General features: G+C 42.7%; 1 protein-coding gene across 17 annotated transcripts in view; it reads right to left on the minus strand.

Annotated features, from left to right (window-relative positions):
* The window catches only part of anks1b (ankyrin repeat and sterile alpha motif domain containing 1B), an 831,451-nt gene that overhangs the window by 400,164 nt on the left and 405,241 nt on the right, over nt 1-26,046 (minus strand). For all 17 annotated transcript variants that reach the window (XM_068059073.1, XM_068059064.1, XM_068059059.1 and 14 more), the window contains one exon: nt 18,569-18,670. In XM_068059073.1, the coding sequence (XP_067915174.1) occupies nt 18,569-18,670 (102 nt within the window). The remainder of the gene's footprint in view (nt 1-18,568; nt 18,671-26,046) is intronic.

The raw sequence follows: 26,046 nt of genomic DNA on the forward strand, positions 1-26,046 counted from the left end.
GTATTCCAGAGTTGGGGCTAAGCAACTGAAGGCACGATCATTAATGTTGGAGTGATTAAAATCGGATGCTCAAGAGGCCAGAATTAGATGAGTGCAGATATCTTGGAGGGTTGTGGGGCTGGAGGAGATTACAGAGATAGGGAGGGACGAGGCCATGGAGGGATTTGAAAACAAGGATGAGAATTTTAAAATCTAGACATTGCTCGACCAGGAGCCAATGTAGGTCAGTGAGCATAGGGGTGATAGGGGAACAGGCAGCAGAGTTTTGGATGACCTCATGTTTACAGAAGGTAGAATGTGCGTGACCAGCCAAGAGTGTGTTGGAATAGTCAAGTCTAGAGGCAACAAAGGCATGAATTAGGGTTTCAGCAGCAGATGAGCTGAGATGGGGCAAAGTCGGACGATATTACAGAGGTGGAAATAGGCGGTCTTAATGATGGCATGAATATGGGGTCGAAAGTTCAACTCGGGGTCAAATACGACACCAAAGTTGCAAACAGACTGGTTTAGACTCGTTGCCAGGGATAGCGATGGAGTCAAAGCTTGGGAACGGAATTTGGAGCACAGACCAAAAACAATAGCTTCAGTCTTCCCTATATTTAGCTGGAGGAAATTTCTACTTATTCAGTAGCAACAGTGGAGGGATCGAGAGAGGTGGTTATGAGGTAGAGTTGGGTGATGTCAGTGTACATGTGAAAACTAACACTGTGCTTTCAGATGATGTCACCCAAAATACTTTTGAAGTGTAGTCACTATTGTCATGTAGAAAACATGACAAACAATTTGGGCACAGCAAGCTCCCACAAACAGCAATGTGATGATGATTAGATAACCTGTTTTTATGATGATGATTGAGGGATAACTATTGGCCCGGACACCGGGCATGACTCTCCTGCTCTTCTACATCCACCTGACTGTGCGGATATTGTTTTGGTTTAATGTTTCATCTGAAAGATAGCACCTGCGACAGCGCAGCCCTCCCGCAGTACTGCACTGGAGTGTCAGCTTAGATTTTTGTGCTAAAGTCTCAAATGCAACTTGCACCCATAATCTTCCGACTCAGAGGTGATGGTACTACCAACTGAGGGACTTCAGTTATATGAAGATACTGGAGAAGCTGGTGTTGTTTTCCTTAGAGCAGAGAAGGTTAAGTGGAGATTTGATAGAGGTGTTCAAAATCATGAATGCTTTTGATAGAGTAAATAAGGAGAAACTATTTGACAGCAGGGTCAGTAGTAACTTTCAAAAGGGAATTGAATAAATACGTGAAGGGAAAAATTTACAGGACTACAGGGAAAAGTCGGGGAGTAGAACTAATTGGATAGCTCTAACAAAGTGCTGGCACAGGCACAATGGGCCAAATGGCCTCCTTCTGTGCTGCATCATTCTATGATTCTCTGTTTCACTTTTAGGAAAAGCAGTCCTAATTCTTTAGCAGGCTCAGCTCAAATTGTGGCTCTTTCAGAGGAAATGACGTGAGACTAAAGTACATCTAAAATTATAGTTGAGCATTGCTTTCCACAAGTTGAACTTCTAATGTTGGAATGAGGCATTATAGAGTCATAGAGTCATACAGCATAGAAACAGGCCCTTCGGCCCACCGCGTCCATGTCGACCATAATGCCTATCTATACTAATCCCACCTGCCTGCATTAATTCCATATCCCTCTATGCCTTGCTCATTCAAGTACCTGTCCAGATGCCTCTTAAATATTGCTACTGTTCCTGCCTCCACCACCTCCTCAGGCAGCTCATTCCAGATACCCACTATTCTTTGTGTGAAAAATGTACCCCTTTGATCCCCTTTAAACCTCCTCCCTCTCACCTTAAATCTATGCCCTCTAGTTTTAGTCACCCCTACCATGGGAAACAGACTCTGGCTATCTACCCTATCTATGCCTCTCATAATTTTATATACCTCTATCACGTCCCCTCTCAGCCTCCTTCGCTCCAGCGAAAACAGACCCAGCCTATCCAATCTCTCTTCATAAATCAAGCCCTCCAAACCAGGCAACATCCTTGTGAATCGTTTCTGCACCCTCTCTAGCTTAATCACATCTTTCCTGTAGTGCGGCGACCAGAACTGCACACAGTACTCCAAGTGCGGCCCAACCAATGTTATGTACAACTGTAACATGACGTTCCAACTCTTGTACTCAATGCCTCGGCCGATGAAGGCAAGCATGCCATACGCCTTCTTCGCCACCCTGTCTGTGTTGCCACTTTCAGGGAACTATGTACTTGCACCCCAAGGTCTCTCTGCTCAACAACACTCCCCAGGGCCCTGCCATTCACGGTATATGTCCTGCCCTGGTTTAACTTCCCAAAATGCATCACTTCGCACATCTGCATTAAAATCCATTTGCCAATCCCTTGCCCACTTTCCCAGTTGATCTATATCCTGTTGTAACCTTAGACAACCTTCTTCATTGTCCACTATACCACCAATTTTGGTGTCATCTGCAAACTTAATCATGCCCCCTACATTGACATCCAAGTCATTAATATATATGACAAACAACAGAGGGCCCAGAACCGATCCCTGCGGCACACCACTGGTCACCGGCCTCCAATCTGAAAAACAACCCTCCACTACCACCCTCTGCCTCCTATCACCAAACCAATTTTGTATCCAATTGGCCAGCTCACCCTGGATCCCTGGGTGATTATGAAGAAAAGGGTGAGCTAGCTAAGGCCCCTTTGCGTCTTCTACCAATTTAGCAGCACGAAAAGCATAAATAAAAAAATGCCAGCAAGGTAACACTATTTTATGTTGTAACCTGTCAAGAAATGCATTCAACAGGAGATGTAATGGAACAGATTGCTGAATAAGAACATTTTTATTCAAATACTGGTTTTTGCTTAGTGGATTGCTTGTAAAGGCTTCCATCTGTAAAAACAATTGGAATAATGATATATTTATGATGCATTTAACAGTGGATTATTGCAGAGTCAAGAAGTGAAGAAGAATCTGAAGAGTAAACACTAGCTGAAGGGTTTAATGGCACATTGAACAATGCAATCTTTCAAACAATACACACGGGAGAGATTAACTGTTAAGTACTAATGGTGTTTAGTTTAATAATCATTGCGATGCTTTTTATGAGTGAGCACTCAATAATTTGCATTTATTGCAAATTATATACACTTAAACTTCAGCATATCGATACATTGTCAAGTCCAAAACAAGGATAATTAATTATTTTAATGCAGAGTTGCTGTGAGAAAATGGTACAACCACTGCTTTGTTACTTGAAAGTGGATGTAAATATATTGTGCAAGAGACACTTCAATTTCAGTGATGAACAGGACATGCAAAGGTATCCAATTTAAATTTTGGTTGAAAAGAGTGGCTAGCTTATTCAGTAAGAGGTGCAGGACATATCTTGGTCCAGATTTTGCAGTCAGTGGCAAAGTGATGGTGCTCGCGCTGACCTCAAGAAAAGCTGCTCACAAAGATCTAACGATTTCTGTGAAGTGAATTTCATCTATTACGTTCATTTCATTCTGATGTCAGCTATAGGGGATCTCCAGCATCCAGCAACAGTGTCATCGTGCAGGCTAAGCAGCCAATCACAGTGAGGTATTCTCACCAACAGCAAACCAGGAAGTAAAAGGCACTGATTATCCTTTGCTTTTGAATCATTTTACAAATGGTGAAATAAAGATTGGGACATACACATGGGATTAAGGGAGATGTTCAAATGTCAAATTAAAAAATATATAAAACTGTGAAATCTAACATTCCACAAATATAAAATGAGATTGTCTGGGTTAGAAAGGTCATTCATAAATAATAATAAACTCAGAATGCCATTAAAAACCCAGTTATACCTCATTCAATAAGGCATAAGCTTTTAAAGCTTTTTCTTTTACAGCAAGACGAATCACTTAAAAGTGGAGTCAACTCAAATGATTTCATAAGGTTTCCATCTACAACAGCACACCCTGTGGAGGAGCAGGGAATCATGGATGGCAACTTCTGGATTTCCATGTTAAACTGCCTAGATGTGGATGCCAGAAGTTAGTCAGTTTCACAGTTCTAATGACAGCGAATGCTGACAGTTTTGTCATCATTACAACCACAAAGGCTGGGCCATTATTTTTTTTTTAATATTCTCAAGATGTGAGTGACCATGAATAAGCTGTGTTTTATTTCCCATCCCATAGTTGCCTTTAGTGGTATATTTCCCTTTGAATCTTCTGTAGTCTTCTTGTTGATGGCACTCCTATGACAGTGTTCAGGAGGAAATTCCAGGATTTTGACCCAGCATGATGAAGGAACAGTAGTACAAATCCAGGTCAAGATGGAAAGGAACATAGAGGGAATGGTCAATCCCTGATCTTCAAAGAAAGAAATCCCATATCAAACTCCATATATTCATTAGGGAATTCAGGAGAAATGTCTTCATCCAGAGAGTAGTAAGAATATGGAACTCACTATCACAAGGAGTAGTTGAGGCGAATAGCATAAATGGATTTAGCAGGACGTTGGATAAACATATGAGGGAGAAAGGAATAAAAAGGTATGCTGATAGGGTTAGATGTGATAGATTGGGAGAAGGTTCACGTGGAGCATAAACATCGGCGCAGACCAGTTGCAATGAATGACCCGTTTCTGTTTTGCACATTCTATGTAAAGAACAAGTACATTTAGATGGCGCCTTCCATGATTTCAGGACGTCACAAAGCAATTCACAACCAATTAAGTGTTTTGAAGTGCAGTCGCTGTTGCAAAGTAGGGAAATGCAGCACCCAATTTGAACAGAGGAAAGTCCCACAAATAGCAATGTGACCAAATAATTCATTTTTGTTGGCTTTGATATAAACATTGGCCAGGATAACAGGAAACTCCCTGTTCTTAGGAACATAGGAGCAAGAGTAGGCCATTTAGCCCATCGAGCCTGCCCCGCCATTCAATATGATCATGGCTGATCTTCCACTTCAATGCCTTTTTCCCACACTATCCTTATATCCCCTTCTTCTTTGAATAGTTCCACTGAATCTTTTGTATTCGCCTGAAAGGGAAAGCATCAACTTGTTTCTCAGCCAAAAGATAGCACCCATGACAGAGTAGCATTGCCTCGAAGGTGCACAGAAATATCAATCTAGATTATGTGCTCAAGCCTCTGTAGTGTTGCTAGAACCCAGGCATTCTGACTTAGAGGCAAAAGTGCTATAATTGAGCCAAGAGTGGATATTGCCGATCTTCGTTGTCGGGCTGGCAGATGCTGTTGAGGTAAATTTACTGAATTGCGACGATGCAACCTAAAGATAGTACATTCAGCTCTTGCATCCATCTCTGGAGCAGGGCTGTGATCAGGTATGAAGTTTAATGGTGCTGACTGAACCCAAACTGAGCACCAGTGAACAGGTTATTATTGTGTAGATGGCACTGATGATGACACCTTCCATTACTTTGCTGATGATTGGAGGAAGCTAAGATGGCGGTAAGTTACCGGGTTACATTTGTCCTGCTTTTTGTGGATAAGAAATATCTGGGCAAGTTTCCACATAGTTGGGTAAATGCCATTGTTGGATATGATTTATATTCTGCAATTGTACATACCATTCATGAATGACAAAACTGTGAATAACTTATGCTCACTGGAAGAGCTAAGACATAAATCACAAATCAGATACCATTAACAGCAATAACTTGCATTTATATAGTGCCTTTAATGTAAAAAGCAACCCAAGACATTTTACTGGGGTTCAAGAGGGTGAAGAAGGAAAGCACAGGTAAAATTGATATAAGGAATTGTTGATGGGCCATGGAAGGAGAGCTAACTGAAGGCTTGGCCAAATAGGTGAGTTTTGAGAGGGATTTTAAGGATGGAGAAGGAAGTGGAGGGGCTGAAGGGGTTTGGGGAGGCAGTGCCAATGTATAGGGATAATGGTGGGGTGATGGAAAAGCAGATGCACACAAGATCAGAAGATTGAAGGATGCTAGAGGAGAAGATAGCAGAGGTATGAAAGGCTGAGGCTGCAGAGAGATTTGAAGAGGGGGAACAGGACCTTCAGTTCAATGAGGTAGTGAACAGGGAGTCAACAATGTAGGTCAGTGAGATTGGGTGCAGTATGCAAGTGGGACAGTGCAGGAAGGTTACAAGTAGTTTAGTTTAGTTTAGAGATACAGCACTGAAACAGGCCCTTGATTTTTGGAGAGGTTCGAAGATATGGAAGGAGAAAGATGGTAGAGTTGTCACATTTCAGGATTTTCTACAAAAAGTATAAAAGGAACAAGTTATACTGAAGAGTTTGCACAAGTTTAAATTTCCTTCTACAGTCATATCCTGCAGCCCACTGAAACAGAAAGGGGATTGGGCTGTGAATTATCCCAGCCTTGATGGTGTTATCCACAACGACCAGAGACAATTACTAATTCATGGGCTCACCTCAGATTCCCATTAGGTCTTTCCACCTGAAATTGGGGAGGATGGGAGCCAGGATGAGCAGAAGTGCCTACACCTGGCACCTCAAGCAAACCTGCTACAATCTCTCCTCCCCAAGATCTCTCTCCCCCTCCAAGCAGCCATGCTCCAAGCCATTCCCACTGTGCTCCAATCTCTTAGCACGGGATTTATTACATTTGATGAATTGTTGCCTCGATCAAGGACTTTTGGGAATTGTTTCTGCATATAAATATGTTTTATCTACATCTTCAAACTCTAAAATATTCAAAATGAATTTCATGAATATAATTTACCGCCCATTTGTTTTTAATTGTAATGTCTGCCAAAATTAGCATTGCCCACATACCATGCATTGTATGACTGAAGAAGACTCAGTATTATGCTGCCTGGTTTCTGTTAACGCTGCTCTGTTTCTTGCCACCAGGAGGTGTGCAGAGCAGGTTAAGGTGATTTGCACGCTGATTTTGAATAAATGATGCAAGAAATCATGTCCAGAAATGGATAATTAGTAGAGCTCCTCAGAGGAGCCCGCGAACTAAAATAGTTGGAAAAAAAGTAGTTAGTGCAAAATCTATTTCAGACTGTTACTGCAGTGACTTGTAGGTTAATCTTCCCCCTTTAGATCGCCCAGAAAACAAACTGCTAAGTGTTTTAACTTATTAGGTTTAAGACTTAGATATAGAGTTGGACACTAACATAATATTAATTACTCTCTCCAAACTCCTGCAGTTCAAAAACAGCACAAAACTGTTCTCAGGTTGAACACTGTCGTACAAAGCTGAGACTGCTGAAAACTGTAAGAATCACAGCTTGAGCAGTTGTATAAACTTATCACTCAATGATTTATTATAATTCTCAACACCACCCAAAGGACCCACTGGTCATTTATCTTATTGCTATATGTGATGGCTTGCTGTGTTCATTAGGTTTAAGGTTGCCACATTTGCCTATATAAAAACAGTTCAAATAATCCATATGAATTGCTTGAAATGTTTTTCAGGATCCGATAAGAGCCAATATAAATTTCAAAGGTGTTTTATAAATTTAAATCTTTTTTTAACCCTTCTCTAATATTTATTAGTAATCTCTGTAAATTGAGCAAAAATGTTCTTCCCACAAAATAGCAAATATTATCATATTCACAAGTAACTATATTGAGAATTTTAACATTTGTGTATTTCAGTATACCTAATTCCTTCAGGACAAACATATTTGTCGATTCTGCAGTGGGGCCTGGTTTGACTCTCTTTTTTTTAACTAAACTGTTGACAGTGTGCTGGAAGCTTCTTCCTGGAGCTGACTCCCTGCTCTGACAAATGTTCACTCACTTCCAGGGCACACAGTATAGTATGCAACATATTTCTACAGCAACGTGTGAGAACACCAGCGGAGTGAAGATGCTGTAGAACAAAAGGCGCTGCTTGCTGGAGAATAGTAGTACCTGGGAGTTATAACAAATCACTTATCTAATCAACGGGTTCATGTTGTCATCACAAACAACAACAATGGAGTTTATAGCTACCATCAGATACTTTGTTGAAATTACCCAAGGACATCTTTTTAATTTAATAAGGCTGTACTAACAGATTGGTTTATGCACTTTTGGATTTGTTTTGCTTTTGTCAGGGTCTTGCATTGTAGATTCCCTAAGCCAGCGTCCTTCAGTTTGTCAAACTTGACGTCAACCCTGATGGATTGGCAACCTCAATGTCATGACAGCAATTTTGATAAATAATTTGGATGTTACGGGCATTTTATCAGCTGCAGCACTGATAACAGTTTGTGAAATCCTTTCAGGTTCAGCTTTTGAAAGACAACATTGCTAATACTTATTGCCTCATGTCACTTACTTCCTGTTTGCTTTGAATCAAGTTATGGCTGTGAAAAATAACTTTGTCCTGAACATTGGCTCAGAGTTACCAGAAAACTGACCTTCTGAACAAGCAAATGTGTGTGTTACTGGAGAACACTGGAGCTCATCATAGTCCAGGAATGTGTCAAATCCCTGGTGGTCCAGTGACAAAGAATGAATCATATTTCTGGAGTGTGTATTCAATTCTTCGTGGTGCAATTTTGAAGGTTGGGAGTAAGAAAAGGAGATGTATGTCTATGTTCTTGGCAACCTCGTGTATGCACACATCAGTCAGGACCAGGACCACTCAACCACTCACATTTTCATTCAGCTACACGAGCTAAAACGAGAATAAACCTGAAAGCTCACAAATACATCCCAAAGCTTTGTGCAATGAGCAATAGAAATACTAGAGAGTTGGAACCTGAAATTTGATGAAGTAAATTATTCTACATTGTGAAATGGCCACTGCCAAAGTCTGACTGCTCATTTTTAGCTTTTTCAAGTATATAAATACAGTGGGTAGAACCGTTAACAGATGATAACATTTTAATAAAGTTTATTTCAATACTAAGATATGCACAGATGTCTACACTGCAGCATTACAAACAGGAACACCTTACTCTAGAGTAGGGTTGAGTTAAATAAGCAGACACTTGGCAGATGAAATTTAATGTAGAAAAATGTGAAGTGACACATTTTGGTAGGAAGAATGAGGAGAGGCGATATAAACTAAATGGTTTTTTTGAAGAATTTTGAGGGAAGTGCAGGAACACCTGGTAGTGAACATACACAAAGTCTTGAATGTGGCAGGAAATGTTGAGAAAACTGTTAATAAAAAAGTATATGGGATCCTTAGCTTTATTAATAGAGACATAGTGTACAAAAGCAAGGAAGTAATGATAAACCTTTATAAAACATTGGTTAGGCCTCAGCTGAAGTAGCGTGTTCAATTCTGGGGATCACATTTTAGGAAGGATGTAATACTTAGCGAAGATACAGAAGAGATTTACTAGAATGGTACCAGGAATAAGCGTCTTCAGTTTTGTGGACAGACTAGAGATGCTGGGGTTGTTCCCCCTTAGAGCAGAGAAGGTTAAGAGGAATTTGATTGAAGTGTTCAAAATCACGAACAGTGTTGGTGCAGTAAAAAGAAGAAACTGTTTTCAATGGCAGATGGGTCAGTAACCAGAGGGCACAGACTTAAGGTGATAGGCAAAACTAGAGGTGACATGAGGAAACAGCTTTTATAGATAGCAAGTTTTTGTGATCTGGGTGGTGGAATCAGATTCAATAGTAACTTTCAAATGGAACTGTATAAATTCTTGAAGGGATAAGATTTTCAGATCTATAGGAAAGACTGGGAGAGTGAGACTGGTCAGATAGCTCTATCAACGAGCCAGCATAGGCATGATCGTGCCAAATGGCCTTCTTCTGGGCTCTTTTATTCCACGATTCTATGAAAGACAACTAGTAAGTTGAACAAGATTTGGATATAGAGGCATACCTTAGTGAACAAGGAAGAGACTGTTGGAAACTGATATAGTCATTAATTCTGTACATTTACAAAGCATAGACACTGGAAAAAAGAGATACAAAAAGCTGCTCAGAGTCTTAGGATTGTAAAGAGAAACAATGAATGGGTATTTCAAAAGCTCCAAACTATGAAAATAACGCTCATCAAGATAAAGAAAAGCAAACTCTAATAATTTAGCCAAAGGGGAAGGGAACATCAAGACAAGATGATCATGCTGAGAAAAATGAAACGCCAAAAGCCCAGGAGGAAGATCAAGGAATAGATGCTGAATGATAATGGGACCGAAAGAGGAATACCAATCAGGCTGGCAGTTTGGAACTGTAACTGCTAGGTAACATTTGCATAGGAATGTGCATGTCTGTCAGACTCAAGACAAGAAACTGAGATTAAAACTAACAGATAGGACTTATCTCAAAATTGTATTTTCTTCTCTTTGAAATTACCTATCAAAGAAAAGTTGCTGAGGGTCAGTCTTACAGAAGTGCAAACTATAGTAAATGCAATGCATTTCACAGAGCCAGGAAATAGGAAAGAATATATGAAGACTACAAATGCATTCACTGGCCTGGTCTTTGGATGTTTGAAGTTTCCAAATGGAAGGTTGTTAAATTATCATCTATAGGGATTAACTTTGGTCCATTCCACAGTACTCATTGTCGCTGACAAGAAAGGTTTTCAATGTCCTCTTTCTAGCCATGTTATTTCAGGTCAATTATATTGATTCTAAAATCAAACAGCATCTTAACAGTGTGTACTGTCATATTCTTTTGGGCCTCCTTATCTCGAAAGACAATGGATACGCGCCTGGAGGTGGTCAGTGGTTTGTGAAGCAGCGCCTGGAGTGGCTATAAAGGCCAATTCTGGAGTGACAGGCTCTTCCACAGGTGCTGCAGAGAAATTTGTTTGTTGGGGCTGTTGCACAGTTGGCTCTCCCCTTGCGCCTCTGTCTTTTTTCCTGCCAACTACTAAGTCTCTTCGACTCACCACAATTTAGCCCTGTCTTTATGGCTGCCCGCCAGCTCTGCCATATAGGCAATAAGTAACTGATGGCAATAATAATTAGTTTGAATACAAAAACATTTCAGCCAGTTGAAATACAAAAAGGACTTGAATACTGCAGTTATTTTGTCCCTGATTTTAGTTGACACACTAGTGCTGAATATATAAAAGGAACCATATGCATATTGGATAAAGTAAAATAGCAAGTAATTTAACACAGATATATTACCTGTTTTTTCTTCCTTAATTTTATTGGTGTTGAATCAGCAGGTTATTAATGTGATATGGGCTAAAGAACACTGCTTTTGTTTTAAGTATTGGATTTCCTCTCAAATGGAAGTGCTTTCCACTTTAATATACTAAGACAATGGCCGGAGTATTACGCCCCCCAAAAGAGCGGGAAGGTGGGGGGGGTTGGGGAGGGGGGCATAAAATGGAGTGGGAGGCTCGGAGTGGCCTTCCTGACCTGCTCCCAGCTCCGCCGCCATTTTACGCAGGGCAGTGGCTGCAGAAAACAGCCCGCCCACTCCAGGCCAATCAAGACCCTTAAGTGGCCAGTTAACAGCCACTTAAGGGCCTCCGCCTGCCGCCATGGGAATTTTACTGTTGGCAAGCAGGTGGCCCAAGCCTGAGAAAAGCTGTCTGTTAAAAGGAGGCAGCTTTCTGATGGCCTGATTGGGGGGGGGGGGGCCGTCCTGAAAAGGCACCCTGTGCCCGACAGACAGCCGCCCCCGATTTCCTAACCACACCCAAGGCCGAACACGTCTCCCTGTCCCAATTGACTACCCTTGCTTCCCTGGGGCCCGACCGACCAACCCAGGCGCGGCCCCAAAAACTTACCTTTTCTCGGGGCCATCCTTCCTCTTCTTCTTGAAGCTGGATTGCAGTCCCAGCAGTGGCCACCGCTCCCGGTAGCACTGCTGGGACTAAGAGCTGCCGGCCCACTGATTGGCTGGCAGCTCCATTAAGCGGGACTTCCTGCCTCAATGAGGTGAAAGTCCTGCCTCAGACCAATTAAGCGCCTGGGGACCATAAAATGTCATCTGGATCCCCAGGCCAGGCGGAGGCGGGATCGCCACCGACTTTTCGGTCGGTGGATGGCCCCCCATCCGATGAAAGTAAAATTCCAGCCATTGTTTAAGAAAAACTATGTTCAAAGACATATACATTTACCAAATAATAATAAATGTAAACGTATTGTGATAGCTCTCTTTCTTTCTCTTTTGGGCCTCCTTATCTCGAGAGACAATGGATACGCGCCTGGAGGTGGTCAGTGGTTTGTGAAGCAGCGCCTGGAGTGGCTATAAAGGCCAATTCTGGAGTGACAGGCTCTTCCACAGGTGCTGCAGAGAAATTTGTTTGTTGGGGCTGTTGCACAGTTGGCTCTCCCCTTGCGCCTCTGTCTTTTTTACAAACTCTACAGATAGCTCTACAAACCATGCAATCCGATACTTTGTTCCTAACCTGCAACTTAAAGTGAAGATCAAAGGTAAACAAATGAACATATGATGAGATGTAGGCCATTCTGTTCATCAAGAATGCTTCACCATTTAGATGTTAGCTATCTAACAAAATAATATATTTTTTAAAAACATATATCTTTTCATTCTCATTTCTCAATCTTTCTTAACTAAAGCTACATTTGCAGGCAAAGTTGCATGATAGTGCACACCTACATGTTAAAATCCATTAAAGTGGGTGTGAAATAGGACATGCTTGAGAGTGTAGAAGATTATTTATTACTTACACCGACAAATTTAGAAGGCAGAAGCTCAATAGGTGACCAAAGGTCTAACCTTATAGAGTCATAGAGTTTTACAGCATAGAAACAGGCTCTTTGGCCCATCGTGTCTGTGCTGGCCATCAAGCATCTAACTATTCTAATCCCATTTTCCAGCACTTGGCCCATAGCCTTGTATGCTACGGCATTTCATGTGCTCATCTAAATACTTCTTAAATGTTGTGATGCTTCCTGCCTCTACCACCTCTTCAGACAGTGCATTCCAGATTCCAACTACCCTCTGGGTGAAAAAATGTTTCCTCAAATCCCTTCTAAACCTCCAGCCCCTTACCTTAAATCTATGCCCCCTGGTTATTGACCCCTCCACTAAGGGAAAAGGTTTCTTCCTATCTAACCTATTAATGCCCCTCATAATTTTGCATACCTCAATCATATCTCTCCTGAGCCTTCTCTGCTCTGAGGAAAACTACCCTAGCCTTCTCAGTATCTCTTCATAGCTGAAACACTCCAGCCCAGGCAACATCCTGGTGAATCTCCTCTGCACCCTCTCCAGTGCAATCACATCCTTCCTATAGTGTGGTGCCCAGAACTGTACACAGTACTCCAGCTGTGGCCTAACTAGCATTTTATACAGTTCCATCATAACCTCCCTGCTCTTACATTCTATGCCTCAGCTAATAAAGGCAAGCATCCCATATGCCTTCCTAACCACCTTATCTACCTGTACTGCTGCCTTCAGTGATCTATGGACAAGTACACCAAGTTCCCTTTGACCCTCCGTACCTCCTAGGGTCCTACCATCCATTGTATATTCCCTTGCCTTATTAGTCCTCCCAAAATGCATCACCTCACATGTCTCAGGATTAAATTCCATTCGTCATTGCTCTGCCCATCTTACGAGCCCATCTATATCGTCCTGTAATCTGAGGCTTTCCTCCTCACTATTTACGACACTACCAATTTTCGTGTCATCTGCGAACTTACTGATCATACCTCATATATTCCTGTCTAAATCGTTAATGTACACTGCAAACAGCAAGGGTCCCAGCACCGATCCCTGCAGTACACCACTGGTGACAGGCTTCCACTCGCAAAAACAACCCTCGACCATTACCCTCTGCCTCCTGCCACTAAGCCAATTTTGGATCTAATTTGCCAAATTGCCCTGGATCCCATGGGCTCTTACCTTCTTAAGCAATCTCCCATGTGGGACCTTATCAAAAGCCTTACTGAAATCCATGTAGACTACATCAACTGCTTTACCCTCATCTACACATCTAGTCACCGCCTCGAAAAATTCAATCAAGTTAGTTAGACATGATCTCCCCCTGACAAAGCCATGCTGACTATCCCTGATTAATCCCTGCCTCTCCAAGTGGAGATTAATCCTGTCCCTCAGAAATGTTTCCAATAGTTTCCCAACCACTGATGTTAGACTCACCAGCCTGTAATTACCTGGTCTATCTCTGATACCCTTCTTGAAAATTGGTACCACATTCCCTGTCCTCCAATCCTCTGGTACCTCTCCTGTGGTCTGAGAGGATTTGAAAATTTGTGTCAGAGCTCCTGCAATCTTATCATATTTCTTAAGTGATATATGGTCAGTTTCACCAATAAAGACACATTAAAAATGGCAGCTGCTGTGGGGTTAAACTTGACCTTCAGACAGTGAATGCCGATGTTTTGTTGATGACATTTTTATTTTGTATACTATTGATAGACACCACCGTATGAGGCCCCACTCACTGACCCCAATTATTGGGCTGGATTTTATGTCAGGCAGACGGCAGCTGGCCACCGAAGTAAAAGTCGGTGGCGAACCTGCTTCCGCCGAGCCCGGGGATCCGTCCTGCATTTTACGGGTCCCCAGCTTTAATTGTTCCAAGGTGGGACTTGAGGGAGGAAGTCCCGCCTCATTAAGCTGCTGGCCAATCATCAGGCTGGCAGCTTTTAGACCCAGCAGCGCCATTGGGAGCAGTGGCGACTGCTGGGACTGCAGCCCAGCGAGGAAATGAAGCCAGGAGTGCAGGTAAGTTTGGTTTGCCTCACCGGGGGCAATCGGTTGGGCCCTGGCGAGGCAAGGGTGGTGGTTTGGGGGGAAGGGGAGGGCGCCTTGGGTCCTAAGGGTGGTTGGGGAAGCGGGGGCACCCTGTGCCTGATCGTCAGGTTACCCCCCCATACGCTGAGAGGCCACCAAGTTTCACTGGGCGGCCTTTCATGTCTCCCGGCTACTTAAGGGCCTTGATTGGCCTGGGGTGGGCGGCCCATTTTTCGCACACTCACGCCCCCCGCCCACCCTACGTAAAGTGGGGCGGAGGTGGGAGCGGATCAGGAAGGCCTCCCGGAGCCTCCCGTTCAATTTTACACCAGCTCCCTGCCACCATCCGGCTCGCTGGGATGGCGTAAAATTCCAGCGTCTCAGTGTCTGGTGATCTTTAGTGATAAACCTTATTCCTTAAATAGTCTTGTGCCAAACACAAACTGTTAAATGTTACTTTTTAATTCCATTTATTATTTTGGTTTCCTTTGTGCTTAACAACATGACTAAACTGCAGGGAAGTACTTGACCCAATATTAGCCTGAAGCACTTCTGCTAATTGGATTTTTACTAACACCTCACTTTGTTCTGAGAGAATCTTTAATTTTCTAACATCTTGTTCAGCTTGGGAGAAATCAGAAGTAGGGAATTACTTTTGATATCAGTCTACCTTCTATATCATTGCAAATGATAATTCGGAGAAAGTGCTCTCTCTTCTCTGCCATCCTGGTGTTGATGTTTTTCTCTCTGTCCCTCCTCTTGTACTTCAGTCTTCTCTCTCTTCCTAACTGCTCCTTTGCTGCTCTCTCTGTCTTTTTCTCTTTCGATCCTTTTGCTTGGAAGGTGTGCTGGCATGTAGGTAAAAAAAACACTAAAAACTGCAGGCTGCATTTAAGTGAGGGCTTGCAGGAAAGCTGAGCAATACAGCAGCTCCCCTCCCACCTTCTTCCCCAGTCATAGAATAACAGACTGGTTACAGCACAGGAGGCCGCCATTTGGCCTGTGGAGCCTGCAAAAACAATTTTGCACCGTTCTCTGCAAAAACAATTCAGCTAGTCCCACTCCCCCATCCTTTCCCCAAAGCAGACTATTTTAATATTCAGGTACTTATCCAATTCCTTTTTGAAAGCCACAGTTGAATCTGCCTCCCCCACCATCTCAGGCAGTACATTCCAGATTCTCACATTCGCTGTGTAAAAAAAAAATAGTTTACTAATGTCCCCTTTGGTTCTTTTGCTAATCACCTTAAATCTGTGTCCTCTGGTTCTCGACCCCTCCACCAGAGGGAAAAGATTCTCTCTATCAACTCTGTCTAGACTGAGTGAAGCACTCATGTTTCATATCATTGGCCCAAGAAAACTGTCTCTCCCATGCACTCTTTCTCTTTCATAATGTCCAATTTTTCTCTCACACCTTCAGCTTAATAACCTTTCAGTTTATAACACAAGAGCTACAAGAAGTGTATAATCAGTACAGTCATTATTTCTCATACTCTCATACACACAATTCTCTCTTGCAAAAATGTTAAATATAAACTTCTACTCGCTAGAGCTTTTGACAATTCCCTCATGTTCAAAACTATTTGAAGAACTGTTACTGGATAGAAACTGATGGTGCAGAAGCAAAATATTCCATCACTACATCTGTCTGAATAGTACGGATGCATCCTGTGTTATTAAGAACCTCACATGCTAGTCTGCACAATCCAAAGTAGGCTCTCCATTGGCAGAATCTGCTGTCTTTAGGCTATGAACGTGAATCAGGACCAGGTCACGACCTCGCTCTGACGGCCAGCATGCCCACCTGGGAGATCTTCCCAGAGGCAGCCCATTAAGAGGCCGCCTCCAGGTCTGCCATCCAATTAAGGAGAGCGGACAGGTCCCTGAGGCTTGGAAGAACACACATCCTCTGGCAGAGATAGGCACAGCCACTGTCAGAAAGGGAAATGCGATGCCTCCATCTTGAGTTGCCCTCTGAAGAAATATTAACTCGAATAAAATAAACGGTGGCCACAGCTGCGAGGTCATCCCTGTGGAGGGGAAATCCCTCCCCAGAATGGCCGGCGGCAGCAGCTTTGACTCACTGATGGCTGGGACTCCGGTTGAGGGGTGGTGAGGCTGTTAAAACAGGATGCCTTGCAGACCCCTAGGCCAACCACCATCAAGCCACCTGCAGGCATCCTCAGGAAGATCCAATGCTTATTTTTCCGAAATTCCTCCCAGTCCTGCCTTGAAGCCCAACCCCGCGAGACAGGGAAGATTCTGTCCCGTCACACAAATCTGGGAAAAGTCCAATCAACTATTTTTGGAGAAGTCAAGGCCTCCATGTGCAAACTTTATTGAAGGTCTTGAAAGACACAAAAGACAATTCAATGGATAATGTAGTAATGTCATTGTATGGTTTCTCTGCTGAAATCTATTTTTGGATAATTATGAAATTTCAATTACTGAGGGAAAAATTGGCAGAAAGTATTTTGAGTGATTTGTGGGTAAAGGATATAAATTCTCTGCAGGTCACTCACTAAACAATGGGTGTTATGATGTGACAGGCAACTGTTACGTAACATTTCTAATACTGATACTTCTATCGACACACGAAACAGATGTTTCAGAAAAATATGGACAATTTTACAATGAGTTATTACTTTACAAGGATGACATAAGAGTACTCAACAAAGCACATGCTCCACATACCACATTTAATACATTATACAACTTTAAAAATGGATACTGAAATAATGCCATTGATACTAAGATTTGAACATTTACTGCATGCACTTGGCATCCCTGTCTATTTCAGCAGAGGAGTTACCTTTTTAAAATAGAGTAACACCCAATAGTAGGAGGAAACTCCATCCATCTGGACTCAGTGTTTGTCTACAGTCCTCACCACTTACACCAACCTGGTTTATACCATACAACTGCTTACATCGAGCAAATGCAACTAACCTTTTGCCATTACCATAGGCATCTATTACAAAGGCGCTGCTTAAACCATATTGCGCGAGCTGGCTATTTCAGGCAGTTCAAGCAGCTGTTCAGGGTAACCTTCCATCTGTGCCCATCCACAGCTGTTTGCCCTGCAATGCTTGCTTTAATGAACATTGGTAAAGAAAAAAGGAATCTAGTTGTATATAAAGTTTAGCAGACTCGACACTTTCTGACCAACTACACTCAACAGATATATTTCCTTCTTTGAAATATCCCCTGAACTGTTACTTTCTGAGACATTCACAAATACAGTGGGAGTGGTTCAGGCACCCTCTGAAATTGACTAGTGGCTTTCAAATCAAAGTTGCTTACATGTGTCACGATATTCACCGCTAGCCCAAAGAGCTTGGCAATATTCCTTACATTTATTATAAGTGGTGGCACTTTTGCACAAATGCTTCCACTATGAACCGTGGGGACTGTACAAGCATCCAATGGAGAAATTTCAAAGATATGCTTATGACTGCACTCTAATAGCACGAATAGTCTTCAGATCATTCCTTACTATGTTGCACTCAATATCTTTAAAGGAACAAGATCCAAGATAAAGTTCTACAATTATCTCACCTTGAAACATTCATTTATAACAAAAACCCTGGATTGAACTGGAATTTCATGAAGTTCAAAAACAATTTTCAGCTCACTATCATCTGTGTAATGTTTCCAAGGCTGGATGATAACACAACATGCCATTCTGTTACTGAGGCTATTCTCCCAGCACCATACTACTCATCACTTGAAGTGTACAGTGGGTGTACAGGCAACTGAGTTTCAGCAACAGAATGGCTCATTCCTGCACTTAGAGTGGGAAGACAGCTATTTTCTAGTGAAACAAAATTTTTATTTCAATTCGAAGTAATTTTTTTTAGTAAATTGAATGGAGGACTGAATTGTTGAACAAACATTTAAAGGTGAAGCCATTATTTTAACTGCGGAGCGTGTCTATAAGATTTCAGTGTGGTGTCATTTCATTTTATGACATAACATCACGTTACCTTGTATGAGAGCGGTGATTTGTTGTGATTTCTGGGATGGGTGATCCTTCAGAATGTCTAATGCAGTCCATTCTTGCATGTCCTTAATACTGGCATCAATTCCTGGAAAAAAAATCACGGTTTTAGTTTTCTAGAATTACAAAGAACACAGTCAAAAACATTGGAGATATTCAAAAACAGTTGGATGTTAATATGGTTGAGTTAGGGTATGAGCAATTACCTTTGATGAGCCAAATGCCTTTTCTTATCCTTGACGTTTTCTTATGTCTGTCACAGTGAACTGCTGACCTTTATCTATACACCCACTGCAGTTACCAATTTGACAGTAATCATGGCAGCACAGGTCTTTGAACAGATTATTGAAAACCACTTTGTTCATGTATGAAATGCAAGAAGAGAATGGCCTGAATTTTGCAGGCAGCAGCAAAGTGACGGTGCTTGCCGCAGGCCTTGAATAAAGCTGCCCACAAATATCTAGCCAGCTCTGTGGTGTGGATTTTACCATTCTTGATGTTATAGGGGTTCTATGGGGTCCAGCAACAGTGATGTCAACAAGCAGGCTAAGCAGCCAATCACACTGAAGAACGCCGACAGTTTTGTCGTCAGTACAATCCGAAAATCCAGGACAAGAAATTTCTTGTTGCACTATATTACTAATATAGTGGAGTAAGACCACATAATGTTAATTCCGAGTAAAACAAAGTATCTATTCTACAGAGCACACACATATGCATTCTGTCTATACTGCCTCTGAGAATTAACTAAGGAAAGAAAAACTTCACTCTGAAAATAATTGTATTTTTAACATTTCACAAGAACACTCTAAAGATAATTGATTGTCGATCACAGTATAAAGTTCACACATGAAAAATGGCTGTTCAGGGAAGGAGCAGGTGGGACCCTGGGATGCATGGAACTTTACCCCACCAAGAAGTCAATATTTTCAGGGCAGAAGGAGGGGAGAACTTTTCCAGAATAAAGGGAAGGGGTGAAGAGAGATAAGATAGTTTTACAAAGAGAGGTCATCTCATTCTCTAAATTATGACCTGCAATTCTAAGCAGTGCACAGATATGAGGTAACTTATGGAGCTCCCAGCCTCTGGACAATTCCTGACAACTGGTTTGCCTGCATTGTCTCCAAACATTCTGGTGTCTGCAGTATGACAATAAAATGTTCTATAACCATCAGGAGTGGGAACCCTGGTGAATTTTCTATTTCCTATCCCAGCAGAGCTGAGGCTCAATTGCAGCTGTTTTAGTAGGCCAGTGATTGAACCCCTCGTCTTCCTGGTTTTTAAGGCAAAGGTGTGCACCAGATAAACTCACTGAGGTATTGGGGGAGCTGAATCCTTGTGAAGTATAATACATATTTCATCATTAATCCAAACCATGTCACTGCCTATTCTCTCAAATCTTTAGGAAAAATTGCAACAATAATTTTGCAAAGTTCCATTTCCAGTGCATGACCAAATGGGCACTTTGGTGCCACAGATCTTTCTTCAACCATCACCATCATTCTACTAGGCTGCCTTGCCTTGCCTCACAAAATGACACTGTACATTATCTCTTTGTCAATTGTTCACAGCAAGAAGAAACATTCTGCTGAATTATAATTTAAGATTCCTTCAGAAGAGTTAATATGCTGGTCTTATGATTCAAGATAGGAGATTGTAGGATTAATCACCTTTTGAGAAGTTATTGCTCCTACTTGTTGCAAAGACCTAACCTAGTCCTGTTTAGTGCATTATTGCTTCACTGCAATGACTGGTACAGAAAGGTGATTGATTGTTATGAGCTTTCAGCAATAGTTTATCATTTAATCAGTGATCATTCTTCGAAACTTCTTGATAAATTTGCATTCTTAATTGAAGAATAAGAAAAAACTCACGGATAATTGGTCAATTTATGAATTTAAATTGCATTTGTTTTAGAATAAGATTAGAAAATTAAATCTTGCACATGAATGCTTGCCGTGGATATTGCCCTGGGCCCGTTTTCAAGCCTGAAAAAAATGTGCAGGCCCAACTGGGAGGTCTGAGGTTGGTCCAAAACTGGGCCTCGAGCCCCATTAAATTTTGGGGAAACTTCTGACACCTGTTTGTCCTCCATAGGCAGCTCACCCATTTTGTAATGTTCAATGTCAGCTGCTTGCCTTGCTCACAAGGCTAAGTCCCATGTGGGGAAAGAATGGTCACAGGCCAGTGGCCCTCGGGAACACTCGAGAATGGAAAAGTCTTGCCTGCAAAATATGAGAATAATATGCCTGACTCCTGCTGTTCTCAGGGCCCAATGCCTGTTTTACACAATTGCCCCGAACACCTGAAAAATAGCCCAAGCCAATATCAGGTCGGATATCTTTCAGGTGTCCCTGTGGTGCAGGGCATTGGTTCCAGAAACTGATCTTTGCTGCATGTCTATTTTGCACTTGTAAAACATTACGCAAAGGTCCATTTTACTCAGCCTCAAAAATGTGCTGATGCTCAGCCTCAAAAGAGGACCCCTAATTGTACCAATGTGACATTTATAATATCTACCCTTATGGCTATTCTAAGGAAGAATGAGAGCTTACTTGGAATTGGCTTCAGGCTCATTTCACCCATTAAAGGTAATTATAGAAGGAAGAAAAGTATTATCCTATCAGTTTGGATTGATTCAGACCCATGTTCCAGAGGTGAAAGTTCATTATGTGAACACACTACACCACCTGATTCCTTCTGATACTCAGTATTAAATATATTTTGTAAGATGTTCTGTTTGGGTGCGAAAACAGGATATTTTGTTTTGGAATTTTTCAGTTTAATGGGCCACAGTTCTAACATTTGATCTATAAAAAAGAAATTAAGGTAAAATAATTAATATATGCATGTTTACTATATAAATTTGTATGTACGTTAAGAGGATAGCTTGGAAAGAAATAGCCTGGGCAAGTTATTAGGTTGAGTGATTTACAAACAACTTTATCCTACTTCTTTGACATTTATCCAAGAACAATAAACTGCTAACCAACAATCAACTAGTATTATAGCCCATTTAGTTTGAGTATTTTGTGACAGAAGCTATTTTATTATGAAGGGGCGAACAGGTTTCCTGGAGATGGTATTAACTTTAGAAAGCTATGCATGACCACCGCTGTGATTCAAACTGACATTAACAATGGCTTAAGTTACGAGGAACTATTAAGACAAACATCCTTGAGCAGCAAGCAGTATTGCTTTCTTCATACAGCATTGCCAGCAACAAAATTCTAGTTCTTAAAATTTATGATACATCGATATACTAGGTTTCCACTTCATTTCTCTCAATGCACAAACTATTCCAAGACATCTCAACTCACTCCCTTAAGCCTTTTGTAGCTTTGTAAAACATCATTAGGTTCAAATGAACAGCCTCTCAGTTTCTGCTCCCGCATGATGGATGTTACTTTCTGCCTCAGACCATTGTTATTCTTACATATGTCTTGCGGGTTTACTGGTTCTAGCTTATGCAATGGGAGTGTTATGTTCTCTTGGGATTTACATGTAGCGCTGAAATTTGCGGGGGGAGGGCTGATGGCAAACCATCAGCGTTTGCCATCATTACCCCTCTGAACTTGACTGAAACATCAGGATGTCAGGCATGCGCAGATTAGCGTGGAAATCCTGAAGTTGTGGTCTGTCACTCAGAGCTCCACCGCAGGCTGCACTGTGGACACCCCCAGAGCCATCAATCGTGGGCTGAATTTTATCTGGCCCTTGAAGACAAGATGCAAGGCGGGGGGCAGACTAAATGGCATGGTAAGGCATCGGGTGGCCGGCCCGATGTTCTCCTGCCACCATGTCATTTTGTTTGCGGTAGGGCAAGAGGAGGATGGCCCTCCCACCCAAGACCAATTGAGTCACTTAATTGGCCAAATAAGGGCGACTTAAGTGCAGCTTCATGTCTCTGCTCTCATTTAACTAATGCTGGAGGGGCCTGCATCCGCGTGGAGACACTGGCAAGTTAGATCTGGTGGCCTCGGGGGAAGGGGGGGTGGGTTCCTCCATTAGGGGCGATGGCCACATGGCAAGACCTCTCCCTGCCCTCACCAACCACACCCCATCCGCTGGCCAGGGCATTGTCCAGGATGTTGCTCTGGGCCAGGTGCAGTCCCAGCAGTGGCCACCAATTCTGGTGGCACTGCTGGGACTTCCGAGTTGCCAGCCCTCCAATGGGCTGGCAGCTCTTGGGGCAGGATCTTGTTCCTTAAAGGAGACAGCAGCCCCAGCATTGAGCAGTTAATTGCCTGTCTGCCGCTGAATTCAGCTGGGGGGTCTGACAAATAGCTCAGGCAGTGTCGCCACCCCCCCCAACCCCATCCCACTTTCCTACTTGTCACATGGACCCCTGCCACCTAAATAAAATTCAGTCCCATGAAGTCAGTGGGAATCTTAACTATTCCTCTCCCACATCACTGTTAAAACCCTTAAAAACTTAATACCTTGTTCAATCAGGTGTAACTGGGTTTTTAACAGCGATGAGATTAATAAAATTTGATGAACAACAGAACTGAACCTGAAGAGAAATTGTAATTAGGGAGTGCTGTTAAATGATTAACTAGTAGATTTTTGCTTTCATTGATCTCACCAAAGCCTTTGACCTCGTCAGCAGACGTGGTCTCTTCAGACTACTAGAAAAGATCGGATGTCCACCAAAGCTACTAAGTATCATCACCTCATTCCATGACAATATGAAAGGCACAATTCAACATGGTGGCTCCTCATCAGAGCCCTTTCCTATCCTGAGTGGTGTGAAACAGGGCTGTGTTCTCGCACCCACACTTTTTGGGATTTTCTTCTCCCTGCTGCTTTCACATGCGTTCAAATCCTCTGAAGAAGGAATTTTCCTCCACACAAGATCAGGGGGCAGGTTGTTCAACCTTGCCCGTCTAAGAGCGAAGTCCAAAGTACGGAAAGTCCTCATCAGAGAACTCCTCTTTGCTGACGATGCTGCTTTAACATCTCACACTGAAGAATGCCTGCAGAGTCTCATCGACAGGTTTGCGTCTGCCTGCAATGAATTTGGCCTAACCATCAGCCTCAAGAAAACGAACATCATGGGGCAGGATGTCAGAAATGCTCCATCCATCAATATTGGCGACCACGCTCTGGAAGTGGTTCAAGAGTTCACCTACCTAGGCTCAACTATCACCAGTAACCTGTCTCTAGATGCAGAAATCAACAAGCGCATGGGTAAGGCTTCCACTGCTATGTCCAGACTGGCCAAGAGAGTGTGGGAAAATGGCGCACTGACACGGAGCACAAAAGTCCGAGTGTATCAGGCCTGTGTCCTCAGTACCTTGCTCTACGGCAGCGAGGCCTGGACAACGTATGCCAGCCAAGAGCGACGTCTCAATTCATTCCATCTTCGCTGCCTTCGGAGAATACTTGGCATCAGGTGGCAGGACTATATCTCCAACACAGAAGTCCTTGAAGCGGCCAACACCCCCAGCTTATACACACTACTGAGTCAGCGGCGCTTGAGATGGCTTGGCCATGTGAGCCGCATGGAAGATGGCAGGATCCCCAAAGACACATTGTACAGCGAGCTCGCCACTGGTATCAGACCCACCGGCCGTCCATGTCTCCGTTATAAAGACGTCTGCAAACGCGACATGAAATCGTGTGACATTGATCACAAGTCGTGGGAGTCAGTTGCCAGCATTCGCCAGAGCTGGCGGGCAGCCATAAAGACAGGGCTAAATTGTGGCGAGTCGAAGAGACTTAGTAGTTGGCAGGAAAAAAGACAGAGGCGCAAGGGGAGAGCCAACTGTGCAACAGCCCCAACAAACAAATTTCTCTGCAGCACCTGTGGAAGAGCCTGTCACTCCAGAATTGGCCTTTATAGCCACTCCAGGCGCTGCTTCACAAACCACTGACCACCTCCAGGCGCGTATCCATTGTCTCTCGAGATAAGGAGGCCCAAAAGAAAGAAAGAAAAAGTAGATTTTAAGCTTTTTAAAAAAAAATTTTTTTTTAATGATTTTTCAGAATATTTTGGATTCTACCCTCACCCCATGTATGTCCCAATCTTTAACTTGCTCTATGTTAAAAATGTTCTCAGTGATTTTATTTTAGTGCTTTTGTTTCCTACAACGTTGACATCTACCCGACAATGTAGAAAATTGTCTCTGTATGTCCTGTCCACAAAAAGCAGGACAAATCCAGTCCAGCCAATTACCGCCCAATCTGGCTGCTCTTAGTCATTAGCAATGTGATGGAAGGTGTCATCAACAGTGCTATTAAGCAGCACTTACTCAGCAATAACCTGCTCACCGACATTCAGTTTGGGTTCCGCCAGGGCCACTCAGCTCATTAGTCCATGTTTGGACAAAAGCAGCAAAGAACTGAATTCCAGAGGTGAGGTGAGAGTGACTGCCCTTGACATCAAGGCAGCATTTGATTGAGTATGGCATCAGGAGCCCCAGCAAAACTGAAGTCAATGGGAATCGGGGAAAACTCTTTCTGGTTGGAGTCATACCTAGCACAAAGGAAGATGGTTCTGGTTGTCGGAGGCCAATCATTTCTGCTCCAGGACATCACTACAGGAGTTCTTCAGCGTTGTGTTCGAGTTCCAACCATCTTCATCGGCTTCATCAATGACCTTCCCTCCATGATAAGGTCAGAAGTGATGATGACTGCACAGTGTTCAGTACCATTTGCAATTCCTCAGATACTGAAGAAGTCTGTACCCACATGAAGCAAGACCTGGGCAACATTCCGGGTGGGCTGATATGTGGCAAATATGAATATACGAATTAGCAGCAGGAGTAGGCCACCCGGCCCCTAGAGTCTCCTCTGCCATTCAACAAGATCATGGCTGATTTGATTGTAACCTCAACTCCACATTCCCACCTACCCCCAATAACCTTTCGCCCCCTTGCTTATCAAGAATCTATCTACCTCTGCATTAAAAATATTCAAAGACTCTGCTTGCACCGCATATTGAGGAAGAGAATTCCAAAGACTCACGACCCTTTGAGAGAAAGAATTTCTCCTCATCTCTGTCTTAAATGGGTGACCCTTTATTTTTAAACAGTGACCCCTAGTTCTAGATTCTCCCACAAGGGCAAACATCCTTTCCACATCCACCTTGTCAAGACTCTTCAGAATCTTATATGTTTCAATCAAGTCGCTTCTTACTCTTCTAAACTCCAACAGATACAAGCCTAGCCTGTCCAACCTCTCCTCATAAGGCAAGCTGCCAATTCAGGTACTAATCTAGTAAACTCCTCTGAACTGCTTCCAACACATTTCCATCTTTCCTTAAATAAGGAGACCAATACTGTACACAGTATTCCAGATGTGGTCTCACCAATGTCCTGTATAACTGAAGCATAACCTCCATACTTTTGTATTCAATTCCCCTTGCAATAAATTATAACATTCTATTAGCTTTCCTAACTATTTGCTGTACCTGCATACTAACCTTTTGCGATTCATGCACTAGGACATCCAGATCCA

Source organism: Heterodontus francisci, chromosome 27 (genome assembly GCF_036365525.1).
Source record: "Heterodontus francisci isolate sHetFra1 chromosome 27, sHetFra1.hap1, whole genome shotgun sequence".
Taxonomy (NCBI): Eukaryota; Metazoa; Chordata; class Chondrichthyes; order Heterodontiformes; family Heterodontidae; genus Heterodontus; species Heterodontus francisci.